Here is a 26,239-nt window from a genome sequence, read left to right as displayed (position 1 = left end):
AAATTCTCAGTTTTCAGTCTGGTACCAAGGGATATTGTTAAGGTGGGGAATCTGCAGGTACACATATTCATCAGAAGAAAACTGATGTATGGACAGACATCACAGCGTAAAACGCTTACATTGCTGTGATATTTTCTGATTCCCCAAGTAGTAGCTCAGAGTCCACTCAACTCTAGCGATCTAGTACAGTGAGTGAGCCACCAGCTTCTTACCAAAGCAGAAAAACATTTGTCACCACCATTAGCAATTTTTTCTTGAACGGTGTAGCAGGAATAGTTAACTCCTGCACATGAAACCAAGCAAAGTCACTAAACAAATGAAAACCAATAGAAAAACAAAACGTGTCAAGTTTATTGTTGACAGACAAAACTTTAAATTGGCAATTAAAGTTATCTCATGTCAACATTTTTTCACTGAGTTTACTTACATCCAACTGTACAGATCTAAAAATATATATAATTTACAAATCATCATCAGAGTCCTTTGCTTCCTCTTTGGTTGTCTCATCTGCCTCATCTGGCTCGTCCTCTGCCTGATCCTCTGCTTCATCCCGTTCCTCTGCTTCATCCCGTTCCCCTGCTGCATCCCGCTCCTCTGCTGCATCCCGCTCCTCTGCTGCATCCCGCTCCTCTGCCTCCTCTTGTTCCACCTCACCATTCTCTACTTCATCTGCTTCATCTGCTTCATCTGCTTCATCTGCTTCATCGTCCTCCTCGTCACTAATCACATATTTCTTCTGCTTTTTATTTGCCTTGTCCTCATCCTCAGCTTTTCTCTTTCCAGAAGAGGGTTCTCCTTCCTGCAACAAAAAATAAGATTGAAGAAAATATATACTAATAAAACCTAATTTACTTATTATGCAAAGGGAACATCTTCAAGGACAGGATGAGTCATTTGTAACACATTTCTACATCACTGATGTGCACAATTCCCAGATGAAGCAAAACTATTAGAGCTGTACCTAGTTATATAAAGCAAATGCAAAAGTACAATTAATGTGCCAATCCCTTATCTTGGGTTTGAGTAAGCTACAAAGCCAGTTCAACCACTATTCTTAATATTTATTAAAAATGGAATTTAGTGGTGAAGATAGATTTGCGATAAACATATAGGAAAAGTAGTGTTTTAAAAGTAAACTTTCCCTGCCTGAAGCCCCTGCTGGCTAATTAGAATTAGCCAGCCCAGGACATGAAAAATGACTCCAAGGGTCAGTTGTTTTATAGAGGCCTTTTTTGTGCAGAGACCAGTGGAACAGTTAGAACTACAATTGGCCTGGTGGCATCTGCTAGAGTGGGGCCTGGCCTCTAAGTGTTGTTGCTGTGGTCCTCAAAGCATTAGAAGTAGCTACGGGGAACTGCCAAATAAAGTCGGAAAAGTTGAGACTTTCAAGACCCCCGGAGTTTCAGAAGTACCTCCCTTCAAAGGTGTCTGACTTCGGAAGAACTATGTCAGGTACAGCTTATGATTTGGCCTGCTGGACTTGGAGCTCCAAAAGAGAGACCAAAGGTTGAAATCTTGACCAGACAAAGGTGCAAAAAGTATCTTCCCAGCATGAGGACATAGGCTGCAGCAAAATTTTAATTTTCTCACTGGAAGTCCTTCCCACCACACCTAACAGCTTTTTGCAGGACCTAGCCCAGCAGCTATTCAGATTTGAAGGGACTTTGTCAAATATAGCCTTCAACCCTGCACTGCCGGACAACAATCTCACCTTAAAAAAAACAGACTTAGTAATTTGACCAAGCCAACACGCTTGGTGTATCTGATCTCTGCCCCAGAATGGTCAGCCTGAAACTGTACCCACATCACAGACAACCGTAAACAGTGGTTGATGCTTTCCTTTTGCTTGGCACTTTTTGCTTTAAAACTTCTGATTTCTGATCCCCCGGATTGAGTTGTACTCATATTGGTATAATTCTTCTTATTATATTTTTCTTAATTCGTAGAAACTGTTTGCTGAATATTTTTTGTGTAGTGTTTTGACTTTTTAACTGTTTTAGTGTTGCTAAAAACTTTGCACATTTTCCAGATTTAAGCTTGTCTGGTCTGTGCTATGGCTACATGTAGCTGAGCACAGGTTTTTACTACTGAAATTGTGTTTGACCTGACAGTAGTTTCTTACTTATTACTTGGGCAGGGCTCACATACTTCCCAACTTATAACCCATTTTCGTGATGATATTTATATATATATTCTCATTCTCTCTCTCATTCTCTCTCTCATTCTCTCTCTCTCACTCTCTCTCTCTCTCTCTCTCTCTCTCATTCTCTTTCTCTCTCTCTCTCTCTATATATATATATATATATATATATATATATAGATAGATATAGATATATATATATTCATTCTAAATGATTTTCACTTGATTTACTGAGCATCAAATTGTGTTATAAATGTGGTTTGTAGCCAACATGATTACCTTGTAGCCAATGACCATCTTGGCCATCAACCCACAAAAATGCATGTCCGCTACAACAAGACAACATCCATGGATTGTAACAATAAGAGCTGCACCCAATGCTCAATCAGCATCTTGGAGGCATTTCCCCAAGACTGTCCACTGGTGTTTTACAGCCAATTAGTCTTAACTCTTGGTGGTACAATCCTTAATTGTGCCACTGTGCGCAGGGTCATCGACTGATTTGGAAAGAATTTATGAGAATACAATCTCCTGCTCAATGTAAAGGTCTGAGAGAACCTTTGTCGTTAATAGTGGGTGTATATTTGATTTGGGGGTTTCTAGTTGGCACAGGTAGGTACTTGTGACATATAGGGACCCTTGCCTCTAGTCAGGGCAACGGGGTACACTCCTAAAATAACCCCTGCTCCCCCTTGGTAGCTTGGCACGAGCATACAGGCTTATCTCAGAGGCAGTGTGTAAAGCATTTGTGAACACATACAGTAATCAAGTGACAACACACAAGTTGTATATTAAAAATAAATATCTTTTATATAGATTTAACACAAGACCATAAACGACAAAAAATCCACAATACTGTACTTAAAATGGTAGAATTAGCGTAGTTCTCTTTAGATCTTAAAATGCGACACTTTGAGTCAATGTACCTTAAGATGCGTAACGCAATACAACAAAAGTGTTGCAGGGAAGGTGATGCGTCAGTTCCTTACAAGCAAGAACGGTGATGCGTCGGTTCCCTACTGCTGCGTAGGGGACAGTGATGCGTCGGTTCTTCTCTGCGAGGGGAGGTGATGCGTCGGTTTTTTACTGCGCTTTTGTGGCGATGCGGCGAGCAACAACGTGATGCAATGAAGTTTTGGTGCAAAGAAATAAAGATGTTTTCTTCTTGGTGCGATATGATGCGGACCGCAACAGGCCCTGCGACACACTTCCCGGTGATGTGGCGGCGTCTGCTGCGACATCGATCCTCTTCTCCGGTGATGTGCGGTGCTTCAACAACAATGCGAGTGGCGACAGGCCCTGCGACACGCTTCCCGTTGATGCGGCGGCGTCTGCTGTGACGTTGATCCTCTTCTCCAGCGATGCGAGGCGTTTTGGGGGCCCTGCGATGACTCAGCGGTTCTTGGGGGCTGCGACAGGTCCTGCGACACGCTTACCTGTGATGAGGCGGCGTCTGCTGCGACGACGAAACCCTTCTCCGGCGATGAGGCGCTCTTGTGTTTTGAAGCGGCAGCGGCAGTTCGGCGCCACGCTTCTTGCTCCTGAGTCGCGTTTCCAGCTCCTTGCGATGCGCAGTTCCTCAAAAAGTCCAGCACAACTGCAGGCACTTCCAAAGATCTCTTGGGGAGCTGGTGGGTGAAGTCTGTTGTCCCTGAGACCTCAGCAGGAGGCAAGCTTTTTTTCTCAAGCCCTTGTAGATCCATACAAATTGATGAAAGTACACAAAGTTCCTCTCTCCTTTCTTAGGCAGTCAGGCAACCACTGAGGGCCAATCCCTCAAGCAGCACTTCAGCTTAGGGATAGTTTCTCCTCAGTCTCTCTGGTTCTACTCCTCAGCAAAGGTTTCTTCTTTTTGTTGTCCCAAAGTGATCTCAAGTTCTGGGATCTGGGTCCCTCTTGTTATTCACAGTTTATCTTTGTTCTCTGAAGGCAGAGAGGCCTTTGCCAAGTCCAAACCAGTTCTGGTAAGTCCTGGAGCTGTCTGTTTACATGACTCCGTCTTTCCTTTCACAGTGCAGGGCAGGGACATCAGACGCACCAGCATTGTGGAAGGCAGCCACAACCCTATTCAGGTCCCAGGTGCAACTCCTCCCTCCCATCCAGATGCAGATCTCTCTATTCAGCACTGGGCTGACTCACCCTGTCTCCTGGAATCCCCCAGCTCCTTCACTTAAACTCCAGACAAGGAATACACAACCTAGCAGAGGCAGGCTTGGATAGTTAGACAAGAAAATACCTACTTTCTAAAAGTCGTATTTTCAAACACAGAATGTTAAAACCAACTTCACTAAAAGATGCATTTTATCATTCTGAGTTCAGTCATATTAAACTCAAATTTTTACCTAGTTCCCCCGAATCAGTTAGGATTATAAAATGTAACAATCTAACTGCCCATTCTGGCCTATGGGGTGTAGGTAGCCTTGCAATAGTGAAAAACGAAAATAGCTGTAATTCACTATTAGGACATGCCACACACATCAGGGCTTGTCCTACCTTATACTTACAATGCACCCAGCCCGTGGCCCTACCATAGAGGTGTCTGATATGAAGAAAAAGGACGGTTTAGGGACTGGCAAGAGGGTGCACTTGCCCAGTCAGCATGGCAGTACCAGACTGCACACAGGCTCAGCAATGGCAGGCCTTAGACACACTTTTACAGGCTGCTTCTGTGGGTGGCACCACCAGCAGCATTTGGTTTACAAGCCCTGGGCACACGCAGTGCACTGTACTAGGGTCTGACAAGTAAACCAGAAGAACCAATCATGGAATCACTAATCCATACATCAATTTACAATAGAGAGATCATATGCACTTTACCACTGATCAGCAGTGGTAAAGTGGCCAGTCATAAAACAGCCAACAACAGGTCAGAAAACATATAGGAGGAAGGCAAAAAGTTCAGGGATGACCCTGCAAAAAGGGCCAAGTCCAACAGTGTAGGAAAAACCTGTCCCTATGAAAAAATGTGCGTTTCTCAGAAGCGCAGGGGACCCTGTGACTCACTTTTCTGGGTGTTGACATAGTCAAAGTGTAAGTCTATTTTGAAATAATCTTAGAAAGTTCCCATTGGAACGGTCTCAGTCAGAGATATACAATTGTGGCAGGGTGAGGACTTCGCAGTAGAAATCCTTGATCTACTGCAATAGAACAAAATACTTGAACTGTCATTTTAATTGATTTTTATGGTGGGAGAATACAGTAGGCATACCCAAGACCATGTTGTTGATTCTTGTACCTACATGGTAGCATTTGGAACTTACAATCTCATATGAGATGTCCTAACTCTCTTCCATGAATTTGGAGAACCCACAGGCAGACACTAGTGTGGGATATAGGCTAAATACACAGATCTTGTGCCACAACTGCATGTTGAAGAATGCAGCATTCATGCTTTGATATACTAGAAACAGTATATGAAATCAGGAGAAATAGCAGCTGGGACCTCCTCTGTGGCCAAACAATGTTGAATTCTATGTGAAGTGAAACATTAAGCCATTAACACTTAACTAGAACTCTTTTTCTCTATATTAGCTGTCAAAAGAGAGAGACAACTTTTCCCCAAAGTCCCCAAAGACATGCTATCATCTCAACTACATCCACGTTTAAAGGAATGGAAGACAAATATTTATGTCAGCTGCTACTGCTTTGTGACATATGAAAATAAGTTACTTACCTGTAACTTTGATTCCCCAGTATTGGTAACTTTCATAGATTCCCATGCTTTGTATCATTCCCCGTCGTCAGCCTGGGATCCTCGATAAATAGAAAATACCATAGCAGTATGTACAAAAGAGAAAGAAAGGCCTGGGCCTCAACTTATTTTGTAGCATATCTACCTCTTTTTGTAAAAGAGACCAAAATTTTGCAAAAACCAATCAGATTAGCCTCAACCCATAGAACCCACATGAGAGAGCCTCAGAGCCTCAGATTTTCGCAGCCGTTGTGTATCAGTAACCACTTTTGCTGAAGGCTGAGCTTTCCCAGGGAAGGAGGGTGGGCACATGGGAATCTATGAAAGTTACCAATACTGGGGAACCAAAGTTACAGGTAAGTAACTTGTTTTCTTGCCCCAGTATTGGAACTTTCATAGATTCCCATGCTTTGTATAAGAGTAGCTAGCAGTAAGTCACCAGTGCACATTTCGCTACATGAGTATTACAATATCTCTGCATAACCGTCATCATATGGCAATCATATACCTTGTAACAATACATCAGAAACATTATGTGATACAAAATGTGCAATCATAGGAAGGAGGGATAGAAGGGAATGCTCACCTCTCATTGGAAAAGATTCCTCAGGACTGCTTGTCCTACTGCTGCTTCGCTCCTTATGAAAGAGTCCAGGCAGTAATGCTTTGTGAATGTATGGGCACTGCTCCATGTAGCCGCCCTACAAATGTCTTTTATAGGGATTCCAGAGAAGAGAGCTGCCGAAGATGAAACTGATCTTGTGGAGTGAGCTCATATATATGTCTCTCCAGCGGCTTTCCTGCCGCTTGGTGGCAATAATGAATTGCACTTTAAATCCAGCGTGTGATTTCTTGTTTTGAGAGAGGAAGACCTTTTCGAGGTGCACTAAAAGCCACAAAAAGTTGAGATAATTTCTTCAAATTGTTTGTGCGTGCAAGATAGAATTTGAGACACCTCTGGACATCTAAAGAATGTAGAGACGTTCCTGCAGGGGATGTTGGTCAAGAGAAGAACAACTGGTTCGTTCAAATGGAAATCCGACCTTTGGACTAAATTTTGGATGTGTCTTTTTTTAACTGTGGAAAAGGTTCTAAATGGATAGAGGCTGCAACTCTCCTAATCTCCTAGCTGAAGTGAGGGCTAAAAGGAGAGCTAATTTCCAAGACAAAAAATTTAAATCCACCCTGTGGATAGGCTCGAACGGAGGTTTCATGAGATGAGAACCAGATTGAGATTCCAAGCCAGAGGTGGTGGCCGCACTGGAGGAAAAACCCTGAAAAGACCTTTCAGGAACTGTTTGATAATTCTAGCAGACCAGAGAGAAGAACCAGAAGCTGTTCTTATGAATCTTGAAATAGCTGCCAGATGTACTTTGATGGAAGAATGAAAAAAGGCCTGATTTAGCCAGCGATAGAATGTAAGGCAGTATTTGATGAGGAGCTGAAGTGAATGGATGGATGTGTTCACGATGACACCACAGGCAGAAGCACTTCCATTTAGCACGATAGGTTTTGTTTGTAATTTGTAATTGGTACACAAGCTTGAGTTAATATCTCCCTACATTCCTGAGGGATATCTAAGCTGTGGAATGCTCTGTGCTCAGGAGCCAGGCCTTCAAATGGAGAGAACTAGGATATGGATGTATCACCTGTCCCTGGGACATTGTTAATAGAGATGGAATGGAACATAGGTGAAATGGATGGACCTGAGAAAGCAGGAGAAGTTGTGTGAACCAGAATTGGCGTGGCCACGCTGGTGCTATTAAGATCATCCTGCAAGGTTCCATCTTTATTTTCCTGAGAAGCCGTGGGATTAGGGGATTTGGAGGAAAGGCGTAAACAAGTGCGCCTAACCAAGACATCGAAAGAGCATTCCCTAGCGACCCTCAATGGCGATCCTGCTTGCATAGAGTCGGCATTTCCTGTTTTCTGGAGTTGCAAACAGGTCTATTGTTGGAGTTCCCCAGCATTGAAACACTTCCTCCAGAATGTCTTGATCCAATTCCCACTTGTGGCAGGCCCATTTCAGACAACTCAAGGTGTCTGCTGTTGTGTTGAGAGTGCTTGGTAGATGTTCTGCTGAAAGAACGACATTGTGGAGAATTACCCATTCCCATATTCCCTGGGCTTCTTTCGAGAGCAGATGAGACCTTGTACCTCCCTGCTTGGTTATGTAATGCATGGCTGTTGTGTTGCCCGTCCTGACCAGCACGGTTGCGTCTTGAACTTTCGGCCTGAAAGCCTGCGAGGCTAGGCGCATCGCTATGAGATCTAAGAGATTGATATGAAGAAAACGCTCTTCTGCGTTCCAGTGACTGCTCACTTGGAGGTCCTGTAAGACAGCGCCTCTCCCTTCCATAGAGGCGTCTGTGGTTAAAATCAGAGGGGATGGAGCCATTCTGAAAGAGAGACCTCTCGAGATGTTCTCCTTGATAGCCCACCAGCCTGCTGCTTTTCTCATGAGAGGAGTGACCTTTATCTTGTCCTCGAAAGAACCTTCCACTTGGCACCTTCGCATGTTCAGTTGTTCTTGCAAGGGGCGCATTCGCAGTCTGCAATGCGGAACTAATGGTATGCCAGATGAGATCGATCCTAGGAAAGACTTGTATAGACGAACTGACAGGGATCGTCTCTTTTGTAAATGGTTGGCAGAGAAGATTAGCTTTTTCTGTCCTTCTTCCAAAGGAAATACCTTGCAGATTCTTGTATCCCGAATGCGGCCCAGGAACTTGACCCTCCTGGATGGAATAAAGACTGATTTTTCCTTGTTGAGATGCAGACCCAGGTGATTGAAAAGTTGGATGTAACTTTCGACTGCCCTTGTCAATGCTTGAGAAGACGGAGCTTTTATCAACCAATCGTCTAGGTAAGGGAAAACTTCCAGTTATGGTTTCCTTAGGAATGTTGCTACTGGGGCCAACACCCTTGTGAATATCCGTGGAGCGCATCGGAGCCCGAACGGCAGTACTTTGAACTGAAAGTGACTCTTGGCTACTGTGAGGCGTAAATATTTTCTGTGAGCTGGGTGGATTGGAACGTGGAAATATGCGTCCTGGAGATCCAGAGTCACCATATAATCCCCTGGATTTAGAAGACGTAAGACGTCTTGAAGAGAGACCATTCGAAAAGAGTTTTATGAGATAGGTGTTGAGCTCCCTCGGATCAAAGATTGGACGCCACTTTTCTTCCGTCTTATGGAAGAGGAAAAAACCAGGAATAGAACCCTCTTCTGCTTTGAGAAAGTGGCACTGGTTCTATCGCTCCCTTGGTGAGCAGTTGACAAACTTCGAGACGGAGAAAATGCAGGTGTTTTGATTCTGTGGCACGAGGAGCTCTGGGAGGTGGAAGGTTTTGGAGTTCTAGTGTATGGCCAAATTGAACGATATTCAGAACCCACCGATCTGTTATGATCTTCCAGCAATCGAGAAAATGTGTAAATCTGCCCCCATCGGTGTTACAAGGGGTGACGGACCGGTAGGCATTGCCAGGAAGCTGCTATTGGCATTTAGAAGTATCTCTTCCTTGACGTCCTTGTCTATGAAAGACGTCGATTGATTTTGCCTTTGAGAGTACTGAGGCTTGAATGATTGAGAATAGGAGGAGTAGCGATGTTGATAACCTCCCCAATATTTAGAGAAACCTTTTCCTCTTGCACCCCAGAAAGGTAATTTTCGATATTGAAGTGTGCCCAAAGATCTTGCCGTCTCGGTATCCTTTTTTTAATGTCTTGAAAAGCATCATCTATATGCTTGCCAAACAGCATATCTCCATCGAAGGGCAGATCCAGAATTTTATTTTGCACCTTCGTGCAAAACCAGGTACATCTCAGCCAACCTTGACGCCTCAGGACCGCTGAATCTGCCAAGGCACGAAAAGCCGTTGTAGCAATGACCATTGCACAAACTATAATCTCAGATGAAGATCATTCACCTTCTTCCAGGATCTTTCTCGCTTCCGCTTTGGCACTCACTGGAAGCTGATCAATGAAAGGAGAGAGATCGCACCACATTTGGCGATCATATCGTCCCAAAATTGCTAGAGCGTTCGAGGCCCTAACAAGGAGGCTAGACATAGAGGAAAACCTCTTGCCTACATTGTCTCTGCACCTGCCCTCTCTGTCTGGCGGTGCAGTCAGGGGTGCCGTCGGGTTTCTTGATTTTCTTTGGGTCGCCTGAGAAATAACCGAGTCCGGTCTAGGTTGGGCAATAATACAGGCTGGACTGTCCTCCGGTGCCATATATTTTTTCTCCAAACGCGGTAGAACCGGAGTTAAGTAGCTGGAGACTGCATCACCTTCTTGCCTTCATTCCAAACATGCTCTACTATGGGAATGGAACAAATAGATTTCTTGAAAGGTTCTTTAAAATCATAGAGGAAACAGTCTGATTGTGCCACAGGAACAGAAAGGCCAAATCTTTTAGATGCTCTTTCCATAAGATTATGGAAACCCCCTATGTCAGCTGGAGGCGGATGCACAGGGTCCGGGGATAGTGAAGCCGGATCTGGGATAACATAATCGTCCTATTCTGCGTCAGGATTTTGGATATGTTCCACATTCTGGTCCTCATCAGATGAACCATAGTCATCATCTGGCACTATAATAACATCATGCCCTTCTGTCACAGGCTGTTCTCCCTGACAGAAGTTTTTTTCTTTTTATATCCGTCGACACGGTTGTTGACGGTTGTCGTAGACGATGTAGACATCGTAGTCTACACTGTCGTCAACTGTGTCGTCTACACTGCCATTGTCGTAGACGGTGTCGTCTGTACTGCCATCGTCGTAGACGGTGTCGTCTGTACTGCCATCGTCGTAGACGGTGTCGTCTGTACTGCCATCGTCGTAGACAGTGTCGTCTGTACTGCCATCGTCGTAGACAGTGTCGTCTGTACTGCCATCGTCGTAGACAGTGTCGTTTGTACTGCCATCGTCGTAGACAGTGTCGTCGACCCAGCCATCGTCGTCGACCCAGCCATCGTCGTCGACCCAGCCATCGTCGTCGACCCAGCCATCGTCGTCGACCCAGCCATCGTCGTCGACACTGCCATCGTCGTCGACACTGCCATCGTCGTCGACACTGCCATCGTCGTCGACACTGCCATCGTCGTCGACACTGCCATCGTCGTCGACACTGCCATCGTCGTCGACGGTGTTGTCGACGGTACCGCCATCGTCGTCGACGTTGTCGTCATCGACACTGCCATCGTCGTCGACGGTGTCGTCGTCGACACTGCCGTTTTCGTCGACACTGCCATAGTCATCGACGAGCTAGACTTCCTCACACCAGTTTCTCCTGTTAAAGTCCCTTCCTCTCCTTTACACCTCGGTGAGGAGATTCAGGTGGACTGCGCCTGTCAGACCCCCGGGAGGTCTTTTAAAGGCGTTTTGAGTGCGCTGCTCACAAGAAACCGGATGAGAGTGTATTCCTTCTCAGATCTTCACAAAGACGCAGCGGACGAGGCCTCATCACTGTCATACTAGAAACTGGATCTGTTCTAGATTTCAGCTTCTGGAACCAAGTAAAAGACGGCCCTCATGGACCCTTATGTTTATCTTACCTAGAACTTGTGGTCCGGATACAGGCAACACATGCCATTTTATGAGGGTCATTCACCCAACGCCTCCTTTTACAAGAGGTAGCACAAGCTCTAAAAAGGCCTTTTTTCTCCATGTTTGATGATGAAAAAAGGGGAAAACAGCATCCTGAAGAGAAAACAGTTGAAATCCAAAAGTTGAAGAGAAATCTGAGCAGAGCTCATTGGAGACTCCCTTAGCACAACGTGTGGTAGAAAATCTGAGGCTCAGAGTCTCTCTCATGTGGGTTCTATGGGGTGAGGCTAATCTGATTGGTTGTTGCAAAATGTTGGTCTCTTTTACAAAAAGAGGTAGATATGCTACAAAATGAGATGAGGCCTAAGCCTTTCTTTCGCTTTTGTACATACTGCTGTGGTATTTTTTATTTACCGAGGCTCCCAGGCTGACCACATAGGTCTGTGGTCAGAGCCACTTTTATCAATGTTCCTTTCGACCAGGCAAGCACTGATTTCACAAGACAGTAATGAATTATCTGTAAAAGGATATTAAAATAAGGAAAGTGAACGGAGTTTTAGACTCATCAAATGCATCACTGTTTACTGCTAGAGGTCTGAGTGGACAGTAATGCATGGGGAAGAGTGTTTTTGCTTTCACAGAAGCAGCTCTGACAAACAGATCTGAGTGTATGTATTCTGAATCTGAAAAACATTCTTAAATCCACTTGCAGCATCCAAACAATGATACCCTTTAGTCAGGACAGAGTGCCTCTAGAAATCCAGAATGCAACCTTTTTGCAAGTAGCCATTGCTGGACCGAGGCAGTATGGGTGTGTTGGCAGTGAGATGTACATACAAATGTACATACAAATCTGAATGAGACGTGTTTCAGGAGGAATTGATAAAGGAGGTAACAGGGCTCTGCGGCTTATGAGATGAGAGATGAAGATACCCTCAGAAGAGTAAACAAAAAGCCTTGAAATTAGCACTCTAGTCATAGACCTCATATTATTTGCTGAAAAGATACATTTGAGCCAAAAAGTTGGGTACCTTTTTCATCGGTCTGGTCCTAAGAGTCTATATCTAAACAAGCCAAGTTCTTTAGAAATCTACACCCCAGAGATAGGGGTATATGGAAAGGGGTATGCAACCAGTCTTGCAAAGTATCCACATTAATTCAGACGTTACTTAATTGAGCCAGAGAACCCAGCAGCAGTAAAGGTTTATGTAGCCCTTGGGCACCAAGAAAACTTAAGGGCATGAAGTTACGAAGAGGAGCAGGCTTCTGCCTGGGAGCACGGCTTGCCTTCCATACATTCTGTACTGCTGTCGAGGAACCAGAAATCTTGCACTACTTCTCCATTGCTATCAGCACTGTAGTACAAACAAAAGTCAAGTCCACAACAGACAGACATTGATGTGCCTGTCTCACTTAGAGAAGGACTGATGTTGAGTTTTCTATCGATAGCACCCCTGTTGACTCTGTTAACACAAAACGACCTCCGGTAGTCTATGGAGTATGAGCTTTCAAAGGAAGGACAGTACACCACCCGCCCAATTTCACACCAGGAAAAACCTGACAGTAAGAGACAAAAAATAAAAAATAAATAACTACTCCCGCATCCTGGGAAAAAAACTCCTAGGTTGCGGAAGTCATTCACGGTTTGTTTTTCACTTTGGGAGTTTGTTTCAGAAACAAAAAAAAGTTTTGGAAAGTCTGGTGAACAGCTGTCAAAACTGATGGCAACCATCAACCAAATGTTTCGTCTTTAAATCCCTGGAAAGGAACTGCTTTCATAGCAGCTCCTTTTAATATACAGTGATTGATTGTTGAGACAATGGTCATTTCCAAATTTGATGGATGGTGGTCCGTCAGGATGGTAGAGGTAATATACTCTGTATTAAGCTGGCTCTTTATATAGTGGTCCAAAACGAGGTGCACTGTGCAAAGAGTCCAGGCAACCCAAATTGTTTACAGAGGCAAAAATGATACCACTAAATGCTCTCATTTGTGGCAGTGTGGGTGAGTAGTTTAGGCTTTTCAGAGGGCAGTGCAAAGCATTTATTGTACTAACAGAGGCAGTAAATGAGACACACACTCAGGAATAAATCTGAGACCCATTTAGAAAAAAAGTCATATTTTTTATATAAATTGTGATACTAAGAACCTCATTATCTAAGTAAGTACTTTCTAGATCTGAATTTTTACAGGTAAGTAAATAGTTCACTTAAACGCGTCTTTATGCTGCACTACTACCTATGGGAGAAAAGGCATATGTTGCATGCATATATTTGCGAATGGTTTCTAGGGTCTCCTTTGGGACTTAGGGTTGTAGGGGGCCAAAGTACCAGCAGCAGTTACTGGGTACCTGCTCTGGGGCGTCCAGGTGCAAAGGTGCTAGTCAGGTTGGTAGCTGTGCATGCTACACCGGTGGCAAAAAAGTGGAGGGGGGGCAACTAGAAATAGGCTGCATAGGGGGACTTGCGTACAACTCCGGGAGCTACTAGCTGGGGGGCTTGGGTCACAAAGGTCCTCAGGTCTAGCAGGCACAGCTGGTTTGTTGGTACCAGTGTAGCTGTGTGCACTACACCAGTGGAAAGAAAGGGGAGGGTGCAACTAGAAACAGGCTGCAGAGGGGGACAAGTTTGGGAGCTCCAGGCAGGGGTTTTGGGTCACAAGGGTCAAGGGGACAAAGGGGACTTAGCTGGTTCAATGGTACCCGGGCTGGGGCACTCGAGTGCGTAGTAGCAGAGTTAGCTGGACTCTGTGCACTCCAGGGCCTTGCGGTTATCAGTCTCGCCAATTGAGGGTGCAAAATCAGCACTGTTGGGCCACTTTGGAAGTGGGTCTCTGCAGTGCTAACGTCCCTCGATGGATGCTCGGTCTCAGAGCAGTAGGAGTCCGGATTGGAATCTCAGGGACTCTGTTTGTTGCAGGGGGTCTGGTATCCCTGGCATTGGCCATGTGCAGTTCAGGTGGGTCCTGGTGTCCTCACACTTGGTGGGGGACAGATCTGACCTTCAGGAGCACAGGGTCCTTTTCCTGGGAGGCTGATGCGTCTAACGGCAACTCTGCAAAACTGACTTTGCGTTTTCGGTGCCTGCGGACTGCAGGGGAGTAGCTCCTCTACTCCAAGGGAGATTGCTGGCAATTTGCAAAAGGCTGGCTGTCTCCAGGGGTTCTTGAACCTGTTCAACTGCAGGACACGTCGCTAGTCACCATTGTCAAGACTTGTGCAGGCAGGGTGTGGCACCGAAAATCCACAGAAAGTCTTCAATTCTCGCTTTTCTTGTGGATCTTCTATGTCCTCTTATTCTGAATCTATCGAATCCAAGTTCCTGGAATCCGGCGTGCCTCCTAAATACTACATTTTGGTATGTTAAGGGGTGTGACAGGTAGTCGCCACTTGACTATTTACCTTCAGGGCCACTACACCACTATATGACTCCTTCCTGTGGAAAGTGGGCATAACGTTGACCCAGTAAGCCTAATTCCACCAAAACCATAATGGTGGAATTCTACAATTTTTTTCACGTGGAACTAGCATGTTGGCTAACATCTCTAGATTCAGTGAAGCCATCATGTAGCTGGGGAACTCATAATTAACAGTGTACCACACATGTAAGTAAAATGGCTTCCCTGTTCCTTGTAATATCTAAGAATCGACTTAGACATCACAGGCTCATATCTGCTCATGTAGATATGTTGCCACATGTTGTATAGTGCACTCTGCATGAAGGCTGTAAGGCCTGTATACGGGTGACTTACCTATACAGCATGCAGTGTCTTTAGGCATGGCACACAGGAGGTATGCCACGTCATGTCTTTACTTTTCCCTGTACCATGTCGCACAGCCTGCAATGGCAGTTTGCATGAGTGTGCTAAGGGGTAGCATAGCACAATACACGCTTGGGGACCCTCTTTAGCCTCATTGCACTAGGTACCAGGGGTACCATTTACTTGGGACTTACAGGGGGTGCTAAAGGTATTGCACAAGGGGGAACAATTGTACAGTTTTAGGGAAGAGATCTGGTGCTGTGAACCTGGATAGCAGGAACCCAGTGCACTTCAGTCAAAATTGCATTGAATACCCGTCAAAAAGTGGGGGTGACCATGTCAAAAGGGGCACTTTTCTACACTTTGTCACCCTGATGGATGGAGTACTTTTTTCAAATCCTATATCAGACCATAAGTGTTTTCTAGCACATACAATAAAGGATCAAGAAGGCAACAAGGGGAAGAAGTGGGATTACAGCTATAGTGGGGTTTCTTCCTTTATTCTAATGCTGTCCATGGAGTTAGCCTGTCTCAGAAAACATATCAGAGAAACTGCTCCCTCTGCAGTTCTTTAGAGCAAAAAGCAAATCTTATAAAGACTGGCAGTTTCTGAACGTTTATAGACTCTTAGTTGATGTTGTCGGTAAAGATGACTTTCCAGAAGTCATTCCCAACACCTATTTTAGAACAAAAACAAATGCTCCAGGAACTAAGTGGGCACCATGAACATATACACTAAAGTCAGTTATCATAACAGAGATGCATGCCCTTTAGGAGCTGTAATCCTTGCATCATCGCTTGTGTGGAATAAAGATTACAATGAGAGGCACCACTAATGCAAGTGTATAGGCAAAGAAAAGGAATATGATTGAATGATTTCAGAGGTATAAGTGGGTAGGCTTTGCTTTACAAAAAAGGGTTATGCACGGGCTCGGGCCTCGTTTCTCAGAACCATGGAAGGACATCAGGTGCGTCCATAAATTGAAGGAAATCTACAATTTTTGAAGTAAGAGTGACTGGTGGTAAGCATATGCAAGAGAGATGTCCGTCAGGAGAATCAATAATCATTTTTATGTATTTCTCTCTCCTTCCATTTCAGAAGTTAGATAATAAAAGTTATAACCATTATAAATGTAATAAATATTGTGAACATGGTTAAATATTGTGAACAGTGTTATGTCTAACACTCAACGGGCACAGGCTTACCAGCTTGAGATTTTTTCTTAGGACCTTCTTTGAGAAGCTTGAATAGGAATTCCACAAAGATACAGAGCTTTAAACTGCTCTGCTTGCTTGGGAGTCATCTGCTGTTTGAAGCGGTGGCTACCAATATTCATAGTAGGTGACCGGAAGCTAAGACTGACACAATTATGGGAAGAGAGCACAATGGTAGGGGTGAATAAACCACTCCGGTTGTAAAGGAACTCATAAAAGAGGAATGTACCACAGTAGGAGGAGGTACTGAGATGGGAGAGACCACTGTCTATGTTGCCGGCCCCCGCAAGTGACCCAATCGGAAAGAGGCAATGGGAGGAAGCGGGTGCGAAGCTATGCCAACAGGCTGCATGCGTGATTCCGCAGCACAAATCCAGTATAGGCTTTAGCAGCAGTGGAGAGAGCCTGAAATGGGAAGGTCAATAATTGGCCCACCAGAAAACAGAGTTTTCTGCCATAATTAATGCTTCACCACAGGAGGCAGTTCCAGGAAATCTGTGGAAAAATGAAGACAGCTTGGCCTTTTATTTCTCTTCTGTGGTTTTCTTCGTCAGAAAAGAGAGTTACTGTCTGTGTAATTCTGTGGTGACTAAGCCTGTGGAAGGGCTCCAACCACAGTCTCCATGCCATGAGGAAGAATGCTGCAAATCAGAAGAGGTCTTCTCACCTCTAAGAGGGACAAGTGCACGGTAGCGCCTCCTTTCATGAGAGCGCCTGATATGGTCATACAAATGATGGCTGACAACCCTCAAACCACACACACACACACAGATGTGGCGACTCTTGTCTCAGGCCTTCCAACCAGAAAGGATCACTGTTGTGAAAAATTATACCAAGGCGAAAGTCTTTTGAGCATGGGCTCTGATGGTCAGCCCACACAGAGCTTCTCAAACCTCGACCAGGGTCGCAGAGGCAACAGTCACCGGGCAGATCACTGACACGCGTCCTCAGTATCCAGCTAAGCGCACACATCTCACTGTAAAACACCAATCGATGCTTCGAAAAGCAGCTTTCCCTCCCTCTTCCTGCTGTCTCTTGCAGCTGGCGTCCTTTTAAGGGTGTGAAAAGGGAGAGCAGAGTACATATTGGTGCGACATGATGCCTCCTCATTACCTCATACTTGTACTGTGTACTAGAAGGAAGGGAGGCAGTCCCAAGGTTGAGCGGCTGGTGAAGACCTCATATGAAAACCTATGGCGGTGGAGCAGCGCACAGATGCAGAGATCATGTGAATATTTACTGCACGAATGAAGTTTTCAAAGACCTTGTGGCGCGAAGTCTCTCTGAATGACATCATGTGTTAAGTACACAAAGTAGAAAAGATACAAAGCGTGCACTGCTCCTCACCTCCTCGTCGCTGTTGATCTTCTTTGCTTTGAGCAGTCTCTGGGCTTTGTCGTCGTCCGAGCCTTCATCGCTGTCCGAAGAATAGATTCTGGCACGTTCCTCTGAAGAAGAAAACAAGAGAAATGAAGCAAGAGTCGAGGTAAAAGGGTAAGAAAAGAGCAGAACACATAGGCCGCTGTCACTTATTCTCAATGCAATGAAGCCAGTTACAAGGAGAGACCCACTGAGGATAATGACACGGAAAGGCTCGTACCAGGACCCACTGAATGAAATCTCGGGGGCACAGGGCATGCCACCTGTACCCTCTCCATCCCACTTTGCCACGCCAGAACCCACCCCTTACAAACTGATTGAATCTGCAACGTCATCCTGGGCTTTCTTAGCGTGTGAGTGTGCATTTCAATCCAATCTTTTCAACAAATCTCGCTAGAGCAAATGGTTTCTGCAGAATTACTACATCTTGACATTGTCCAATGTTGCCTTAGGACATACTTCAGTTATGTATGCACTAGTGCGTCATAGAAGTGGTTTGTAATGAAATCCCCAGACGCAGCTAATTTACCTTCTGTAATGATGTATAGGAAGTGAGAGTCCAACACTGAAATGGGCAAAGTAAACAAGAAAAGGGACCTTTGATAAATTAGGATACAAGACAAGAAGAACTAGGGGAAAAGGCCAGAGAAGGCAGAAAAGATGGCTAAAATAAAAGATAAAAAGTCAAGGAGACCGAGATACAAGACCAGAAAAAAATAGCTTTTTATAAGGGGGGAAGGAAACAGGAGGGTATGAAACCAGGGAGAGAGGCTAATTAGAGGAAAGATAGGATACAGACGGAGTAAGAACACGACAGAAAGAATACAAAGAGAGAATAATAGCACTCTGTGCTACGTGCCAAACAGTAAAACTCGATTGCAAGTAAAGAATCTGAACAATTACAGTGAATTCGTTTAGGAAAGTGTAAAATGGCCAGCTCTAGTATGTTGTCGCGTGTCTCCCTCTAGTGGTTTGTGGCAGAACATCAGTACAAGATTAATTTGGGCATGTACTCAGTGACAAATATGTGATGACCGTTGCTACTTTTGCGTCCTAACAAACTTATCTGAACCATTATTTAGTCACTGTTGTGAAGCATTTCAGACCATGCTTAAGGTGCGTCCAGAAGTTACATAACACTGAAAAACGTGACAACGACCAAACCCAGGGTTACTTCAGATGTGGAAAGAAAAAAAATAAAGAAAATGGGCAATTGCTGGCTTAGTTCACATGTGGTGTTTAGAAAAGGCACACTAGATGTCACCCAAAAGTGCACACCATCTAGAGAAGACATCTATTTTTGTGACGTTAGACCAAGAGCAGGATGCCGCAAATCCTGTGTCTCTTGGATCAGGAGGAAATGCTGGTTGACATCTGGGGATGTGTGTCAGAAACACGATATAAAGGGTCAATGAGAAGGGCGAGCAGGCTTTGAATAGACGCTTAGAAGTGAGCCCTCGAGGCATCCTTAAGGTTCACGAGGAGGTCTGTAGTTCTTTGGGGCTTCACTTTCAGAAAGGACAGGATTCCGATTAATACATTTCCATTTGGTTCGGTCGGATTTGAACAAGATTGGATGCACCACCTCAGCAACAAAATAAAAAGCGAAGAAAATGTAGAGACGAAAAGAGATCAGTGGACAGTAGCCATGGGAGGTGGCAGAGGGGCAACGATAGGCTGAGGGAGGACAGGGAAGTAAAGAGGGGCAAGCAGCACAAGGCGGAGAGTAAGCAAGCACGTACTCTCATGAAGTGCTAAAATAAAAAGAAAAAAGTTGTTCTTGAATGCGAGCAGTGAAGTCATGGCATAAACAGGATGGTAAAAAAAGCTCTTCTCCAGTGGAGGGACGAACACAAAAAGGGGAAGGAAGGCCATGAAAGAATATGCATGCAAATGAGATTAACAAAAAAGCCAACCCATTGTAAGCAATGTGAAGGAATATCACTGAGTAATGATACAGTCCACAATAGGAGTTCGACAACACGACGAAAAGGCAGTTTGTAGGTAGACAAAAGATGTATGTAGGCGACACCCAAAACAAGCACTGGGAAAGCCATTGGGCCTCGCTTTTGGCGATCTAGTGGCTTTGGCAAGGACTTTTAGCCATGCTGTGCTGCATGGCAAAAGGAAAAAAGAAAAAAAAAATCAAGGTGTCATTCTGAAGGCATGTGCATGGGTGTCTGATGACATATGCTTGGATGTGCGTCAATACGCAAGCATGTGCTTATGAAATAAAGTGGACACCATTTCTTTTTTTAATGCATCATGGAGCACAGGGGGAGGGGAGAAGGACACAAGGGAGACCGCTGGAAAACACATGCACTTTAATGGAGGGCTTATAAAAAAAGAGAAAAGTAGTTCCCTTAGAGTGAGCAGTGGAAGGACATAAGTTAGCCAATCAAGCAGATGATAAAGAGTCTATGCTCCAGTGGAGGGACAAACACAAGATTGAACAAGATGGGCAAGGAAAGCCATCAAATAAGAAACAAAGAAATGAGAGGGACAATAAACTGAACCAATAGAAATCAATGAACAAGCTTTAGGCACACTGAAGGTTCTTGGTAAACCCATAATAGGTCGTTTGTGATCAGACAGCTAGTGCTGTCTGCCAGGCGAGACCTACAACTGGGATCAATACAAGCAAATAAGAGGGGTGTACAGGGCGAATAAGACAGGCCAATGTGTGCGTTTCCGACTTGGCTGCTTAGCACTGAAATCATTCACTCGCCGCTAGAAAATGACACATTGCCCCATCTGTGTCCTGCCTGTGGGTTAACCCCCAAGACCAAGGAACACATTTTGGTATTTTGCCCTGCATACCTCTATTCTCTTCGCAAATGGATACACCCTGTGTGTCTGAACCTTGGTGTTAATCGTTATTCAATTGCCCATAGGATCTTGAAAAGCAATACCTCTAATGTAATTGTTTGTATATGCTGTCAGTACATACCTAAAAGTTGTCTGCCATAAACACAAATGTATTTTGTCTCATCCAGACAATCAGTCATGGGACTGTTGAACTGTGCAACTGACTATTGGGCAAAAGATTGCCATAACTTGTGTCATCGTTTTTGCCTACTTGGACTTTAGACAATGCAAGACGGGGCTGTATCATTTAAATGGTTTTATTAATTTTTAATTAGATGGAGTTGTGGTAACCTCAAATTATTTTAGAAAAAGTATTATCAGGGTTGTATTGCTTTGCTTTTGCAATTGATTTTTTTTTATTACACCGGATTATGCTGTTGGATTGCTAGTATTGTCCATTAGTGAACTGATGTGAGCCTTGATGTGTGGATAACCTTTTTACAATGTAATTTTATATAATTGCTTTTAAATATTTTGTTTTTATTAATGATGTTTTAACCTTGCACGCTTTGATGGTCTTTTTAATGAACCGAATAAAGCATCTATTGTTTTTGCTGGCTCGATACAGGTCAATGTTCATGAATAAGATAGAAAACAGGAGGAGTAACTGATGTAACATGGCAGGTAAGTCGCTAGGGCCTAAATCACAAAAACGTTGCTATTAGTAGGTGTGACTTACTCTTCTATTAATTCCGGAATAAAGGAGTAATCCAGGATAACTAAAAGAGTAATTCTTTTTAAAATCTTTGTACTTCAAACCCACTGAGTTCCCTTTCAAGAAATTCGTAGACCTGTCTTGTAATAATTTTCAAGTTCATAGAATAAATAATAGGCTTCACCTATTAATGTTTAGCAAAAGAAGAAATATCAGACCCCTAGCTGGATTGAATATTACTCCTTTTAGTAAACACGAATAAAAGAACAAAGTAATTGATAATCCTCAACATCCATTCTAGATTACAAAGGAATACAAGACATTTAATCTTCTAGTTTAGCAACTAGATGTCCATTTTGCAATTAAGCAACAAGGACATCATAGATTTTTCTATCTTTAAATTAATAACCTATTTATTCATGAAGATCAAGCCATAACAGTTCACTAGTGGAGGCAAAGCCCAGGGCACTAACACCCTGTAGGTCACAGATTGACACTTTATTGGTATTTTATGGCCGAATAGTCCACGTTATCATTTTTAGGATTCTGAAAGCTTTCACAATGTGTTCGATTTACCAGTCTAAACTAGCCTGAATAAGCCACCCGCTCTTGCAATCAAACCTTAAGGACCATATCACATCGAAGTTAAAAGATCACATAGGCTTTCTGTGGGATTTGAGACACTTCATCGTCCACTGTGCCTTCTGGAATACTGGACCAAATCTACATCCAAGCAACAATCTGTCATCATCAGTCAAAAAGACCCCTGACATCAAGTAACACTGTACATGTTAGCCTACCCAGGATAAAGAAAATATAATATAGAAGCGATGCCTTTGGCTATATGTATCTACCGAGACCAAATCCCAGGTTCAAAACCTTAAAAAATGACCCAGCCACGAAAATGAGCTGAACAAAAAACTTCTCACCCCAATTGCTTTGTAATCCTTTGTCCGTATGCCAACTACTCTTTTTCCTACCATCAGACAGAATACTGCACTACCACAATCAAATTTGATAATCATGTTTGAAGTGATGGAAAATTCATTTTTGCTAATACTGGGCATGAGACAACTATTCTTTATACTACAGTAAATATCTTGAAGAGAACAGTACATTAGAATATGGCATCATTGAGGCAAAATAATTCATGCATTAGGGAAATAGTGATACAATTAGGGAATTGCCCAACAGAAAACACCTACCTAAAAGTCCTAATAGAACACAATTTGTTCTGTTCTAGAGGCATTGAATGATAATGTCACTGACAGTACAAAGGAATTAATGATTGTTGGAGAGTGCCCCTTTTTGACTTGGTCACCCCCACTTTTTGCCTGATATTTGATGCAATTTTTACTGAGGAGCACTGGGTTCCTGCTTACCAGGCCCCAGTGTCAGTGCTCTTTCCCTAAAACAAGGTAAGAGCTCAATTGTTCCCCATTTGGGAAGACCTTTAGTACCTCGGTAAGTCCCTAATAAATGGTACCACTGGTACCTAGGGCATCGGTGCTAAAGAGGGTCCCTGGGGGCTGCAGCATGTACTGTGACACCCTAAGGGACCCACCACAAAACTCATGCAGACTACCATTGCAGGCTGCGTGAAATGGTGCAAACAAATGTGAAAACATGACTTGGCACATATCATCCTGTGTGCCATGCTCACAAACACTGCATGCAATATATATTCAAGTCACCACTACAGCAGATCTTACAGTCCTAAGGCAGGTGGCCGCCTGACACCAGGAACTCCGATTTGCCCGACGAAAGAAGAAGGACCAAGAAGAGTCAAAGAAGCGAAAACTGTGGACCAGCTGTGGGCTCTTGGCGCCAAATCCTGCCTGTTCCCAACAATAGCAATAACCTGACTCGTTCTGCAGCTGTGCATTCTCCAGAAGCCTTGGAGGGCTGCCAGCACTTCCAGGACACCCAGGAGCTGCCCTGCACCAATACTCTGGGTACCAGACCCCTTGCAACAACCAAGGCTGGTTTGTAGTCCAATCCGGATTCCGAAACCGCCTAGACAGACCAGCTGACGAGAAATGTCAGCATCGTAGAGGCCAGCATCAAGAGTGTCCCAGCTGTCCTGTTCGGTCTCCCCTGCAGGTCTGAGAAAGCACTGTGAGCACCTTTGATACACGGGTACAGCCGACCAAAACCCTCTGCAACCGAACTCCCCGGCCCGGGTCCATGAACACAGACTGTGGCCCCATGCTCCCAAGACCTTCAAGAACTGAGCCCCCCATTGAGAGCTTTCAGACTTGTCACCAAGTACCCCTCTGCAGTCTGTTTCTAGGTGCCCCCCTTTGCCAATGGTGTAGAGCGCAAGGCTACCAACCTGTCTAGCACCTCTGCACCCTGACACTCCAGGACAGGTAAAGCCAAACTGCTTGTGACCATGACCTTCCAGCTACTTAAGTCCTAAAGGGGACCCCAGAAAAGCGACTGCAACTACTTGTATGCAATATAGGTTTCTTTCTCGATAGGAAAGCAATACTGCGTAAAAACCCATTTGTGTGACATTTTTGCTAACTATAAAAATTGATAACTCGAAAACTACTTACCTGACTACACAAGTTATTGGTGTTAAACATTCTATAGAAATACATGTTATTATTCTACATTAGAACAAAACATAGGGATCCACCTTAAAGGAGGTTCAAAAGAGTGTGTTACCTATCTTGGGAAGGGTGCATACAGTGTTTGCTTAAATACCCCTCACACACATTACTTCCGGGTCACATCTTCACAGGTGCAATCAATTTAGGTTTAATAAGGGCCAATCACCAACGGTATAAAAAGAGCCTCCCCGTACAGGGAACCAGTGGTATACAAATTTTTATAAGGATTTCTTTTGAACCGCCAATATTGGGACCACAACTTTTTCCCCCCTTTTCTTTACCAAATAGAATACAGTGGCAACACCATTCCCACCCGTTCAAAAGGCTCATGGAGCACTGTCTCCTACACATCCTTGTATGAATGAACATTTGGTTATTTGATCTATATACTTATCCACTCTCTGATTTTCTATTTTCTCGTATTGCAAATATAGAGTGTGTATTTTCTATTTAATGTGTGTGTGTGTCTCATTCGTCCTTGTTTATCCCTACAGATCACAGCACTTTTTGTTCAAGGTTACAACTAAGGCTAATGACACTACAGTCACATTGTGGCGCTTTGTATTTACAGACTACACATGTTTGCACATTGGAAGGCGCAATTGTATTACTAATTGTGCTTTCTCTTTTCAGACTCACTTTTAGAAATACCAATTGGGTAATCCATAAAGTGCATGATATTCTGCATCTTTTCACTATTCTGTATATAGCACACTATTCACATCTTGATAGTAACACAGTGAGTACCGAACGGATAATTCCAAGTCCTGATGAAGAAGCCTTGATGCTTTGAAACATGTCGACTTGATCAGGAGTATCCGCACATTACATGCAGGATCTCTCCGAACCACCCCTTTTAATAGCACAAGCTTCAACGACCTATTAAAGTTCTTTAAGTCCATGAGGCCAGGTCCTTTTTAACTCACTCCTCGTATCCACTTTTGACCCTACCTCTCACTACCACTACACCACACAGTACTGTAATATCAGTGCTCCCACATAGTCGCAGAATGAAGCACGACCCGTCCCGCAGCGGGGCAGGAAGACCCCTATGATGAAGCATGACACCAAGGGCCCTTTTGGTGTGTGAGGGGTATTTAAGCAAACACTGTGTGCGCCCTACCAAGAGAGGTAACACACTCTTTTGAACCTCCTTTAAGGTTGATCCCTATGTTTTGTTAAAATTTCTAGAGGAGGACATATCCACCTCCTGGGTCCACGCAGGACACTACATCTTCACTTCCCAATCTTGTTTTTTGTAATTATTCTAAATTAGTCTGGTGTATCTTCTTGAGTGTGTGTGCCTCATTTACTGACTGTGTGTGTACAACAAATGCTTACTTAATACTACCCTCTGATAAGTGTAAACTGCGCACCCACACTAAGACAAAAAAGAGCGTTTGTGATTATTAATGTAAGCCCTGTAAGCCAATTAGGGTTGTCTGCACTTTCTATTCAGTACCTCATTTTGGTACCCTACATAAAAAGTCAGTGCACTACACTAGTGAGAATAAATAATTATGTCCCTAGAGGTGAATGGGGATACTTGAGCGTAGCTAAGGAGGAAATCTGATTAGGGCCTCAATTAGGAGGAAACAAAGGAGTGCATGTGATAAGGGAGGAAATCTGCATACAACGTCAATTCTGTAGAAGCAAAGGTAGTAGTTAGGAGTGCACTGTTAGAGAAGTTACATGATGACATGGAGACAAGATCTAGATAGTCTGAGAAAGTTACCTGGGTAGGGAACTAATACAGGGCTCACATTTGTAGAGATTGCTGGGCAGTCTGTGCAGGGAAAAAGAAAGTGGGGCATGACACTGGGGGTGACAATTTATGAACTTTCTTAAGAGGAGTAAAGTAGTACAGAGGGACACCAATGACAAGCTTGTTATAATCTTTTAGTTCACCTACAGCTAAGACATTGCCCAAGGTCCTGCCTGTGAAATGAGAAGCAGTGGAAGAGTTTCCGGATATTGACCCCATGGAAAGGACTGAGGTGTTGAAAAAAGATAGTTTCATGCAGCTGTTAAGTTTAACCAAGGATCTCAGTGGACGGTTCAAGGGATTATGTCTGGAAGGGAGAAATTAATAGTGGAGAAGGGGTTGTGTGCTTTGAACAATGGGATCTAGATAATTTTAATGCATTAAGATTGCAGGGACCTCCAGTGACAAATACCAGTGAGGTAAGTTGCTATTTAAGCTTGGAGGTAAGGGATAAAGGATGGCCAGGGAAATAACATTGTCTGTAAAAGGGGGCTTCTCAAACCCAAGGAAAAGTGTCCCCTAGAGAGGGAGTCTACAGCCAGAAGAGAGGGTGATAGAGGACCAAACATTAGGAAACACCTAGAAGAGAGAATGACAC

The 26,239-nt window shown here is 44.0% G+C and overlaps 1 protein-coding gene across 1 annotated transcript in view; it reads right to left on the bottom strand.

Moving 5' to 3' along the window:
• Positions 1-329: 329 nt before the first annotated feature.
• LEO1 (LEO1 component of Paf1/RNA polymerase II complex) overlaps positions 330-26,239 on the bottom strand; it is a 215,090-nt gene continuing 189,180 nt past the window's right edge. Inside the window, exons 11-12 of the mRNA XM_078684833.1 lie at positions 17,703-17,803; positions 330-799 (exon numbers count right to left, since the gene is read on the bottom strand). Of these exons, the coding sequence (XP_078540959.1) occupies positions 461-799; positions 17,703-17,803 (440 nt within the window). The 3' untranslated portion in view covers positions 330-460. The remainder of the gene's footprint in view (positions 800-17,702; positions 17,804-26,239) is intronic.

This window comes from Lissotriton helveticus, chromosome 3_2 (assembly GCF_964261635.1).
Source record: "Lissotriton helveticus chromosome 3_2, aLisHel1.1, whole genome shotgun sequence".
NCBI lineage: Eukaryota > Metazoa > Chordata > Amphibia > Caudata > Salamandridae > Lissotriton > Lissotriton helveticus.
The sequence above is the reverse complement of the archived record's forward strand: the minus strand, read 5'-3'. Positions and strand labels throughout refer to the sequence as shown.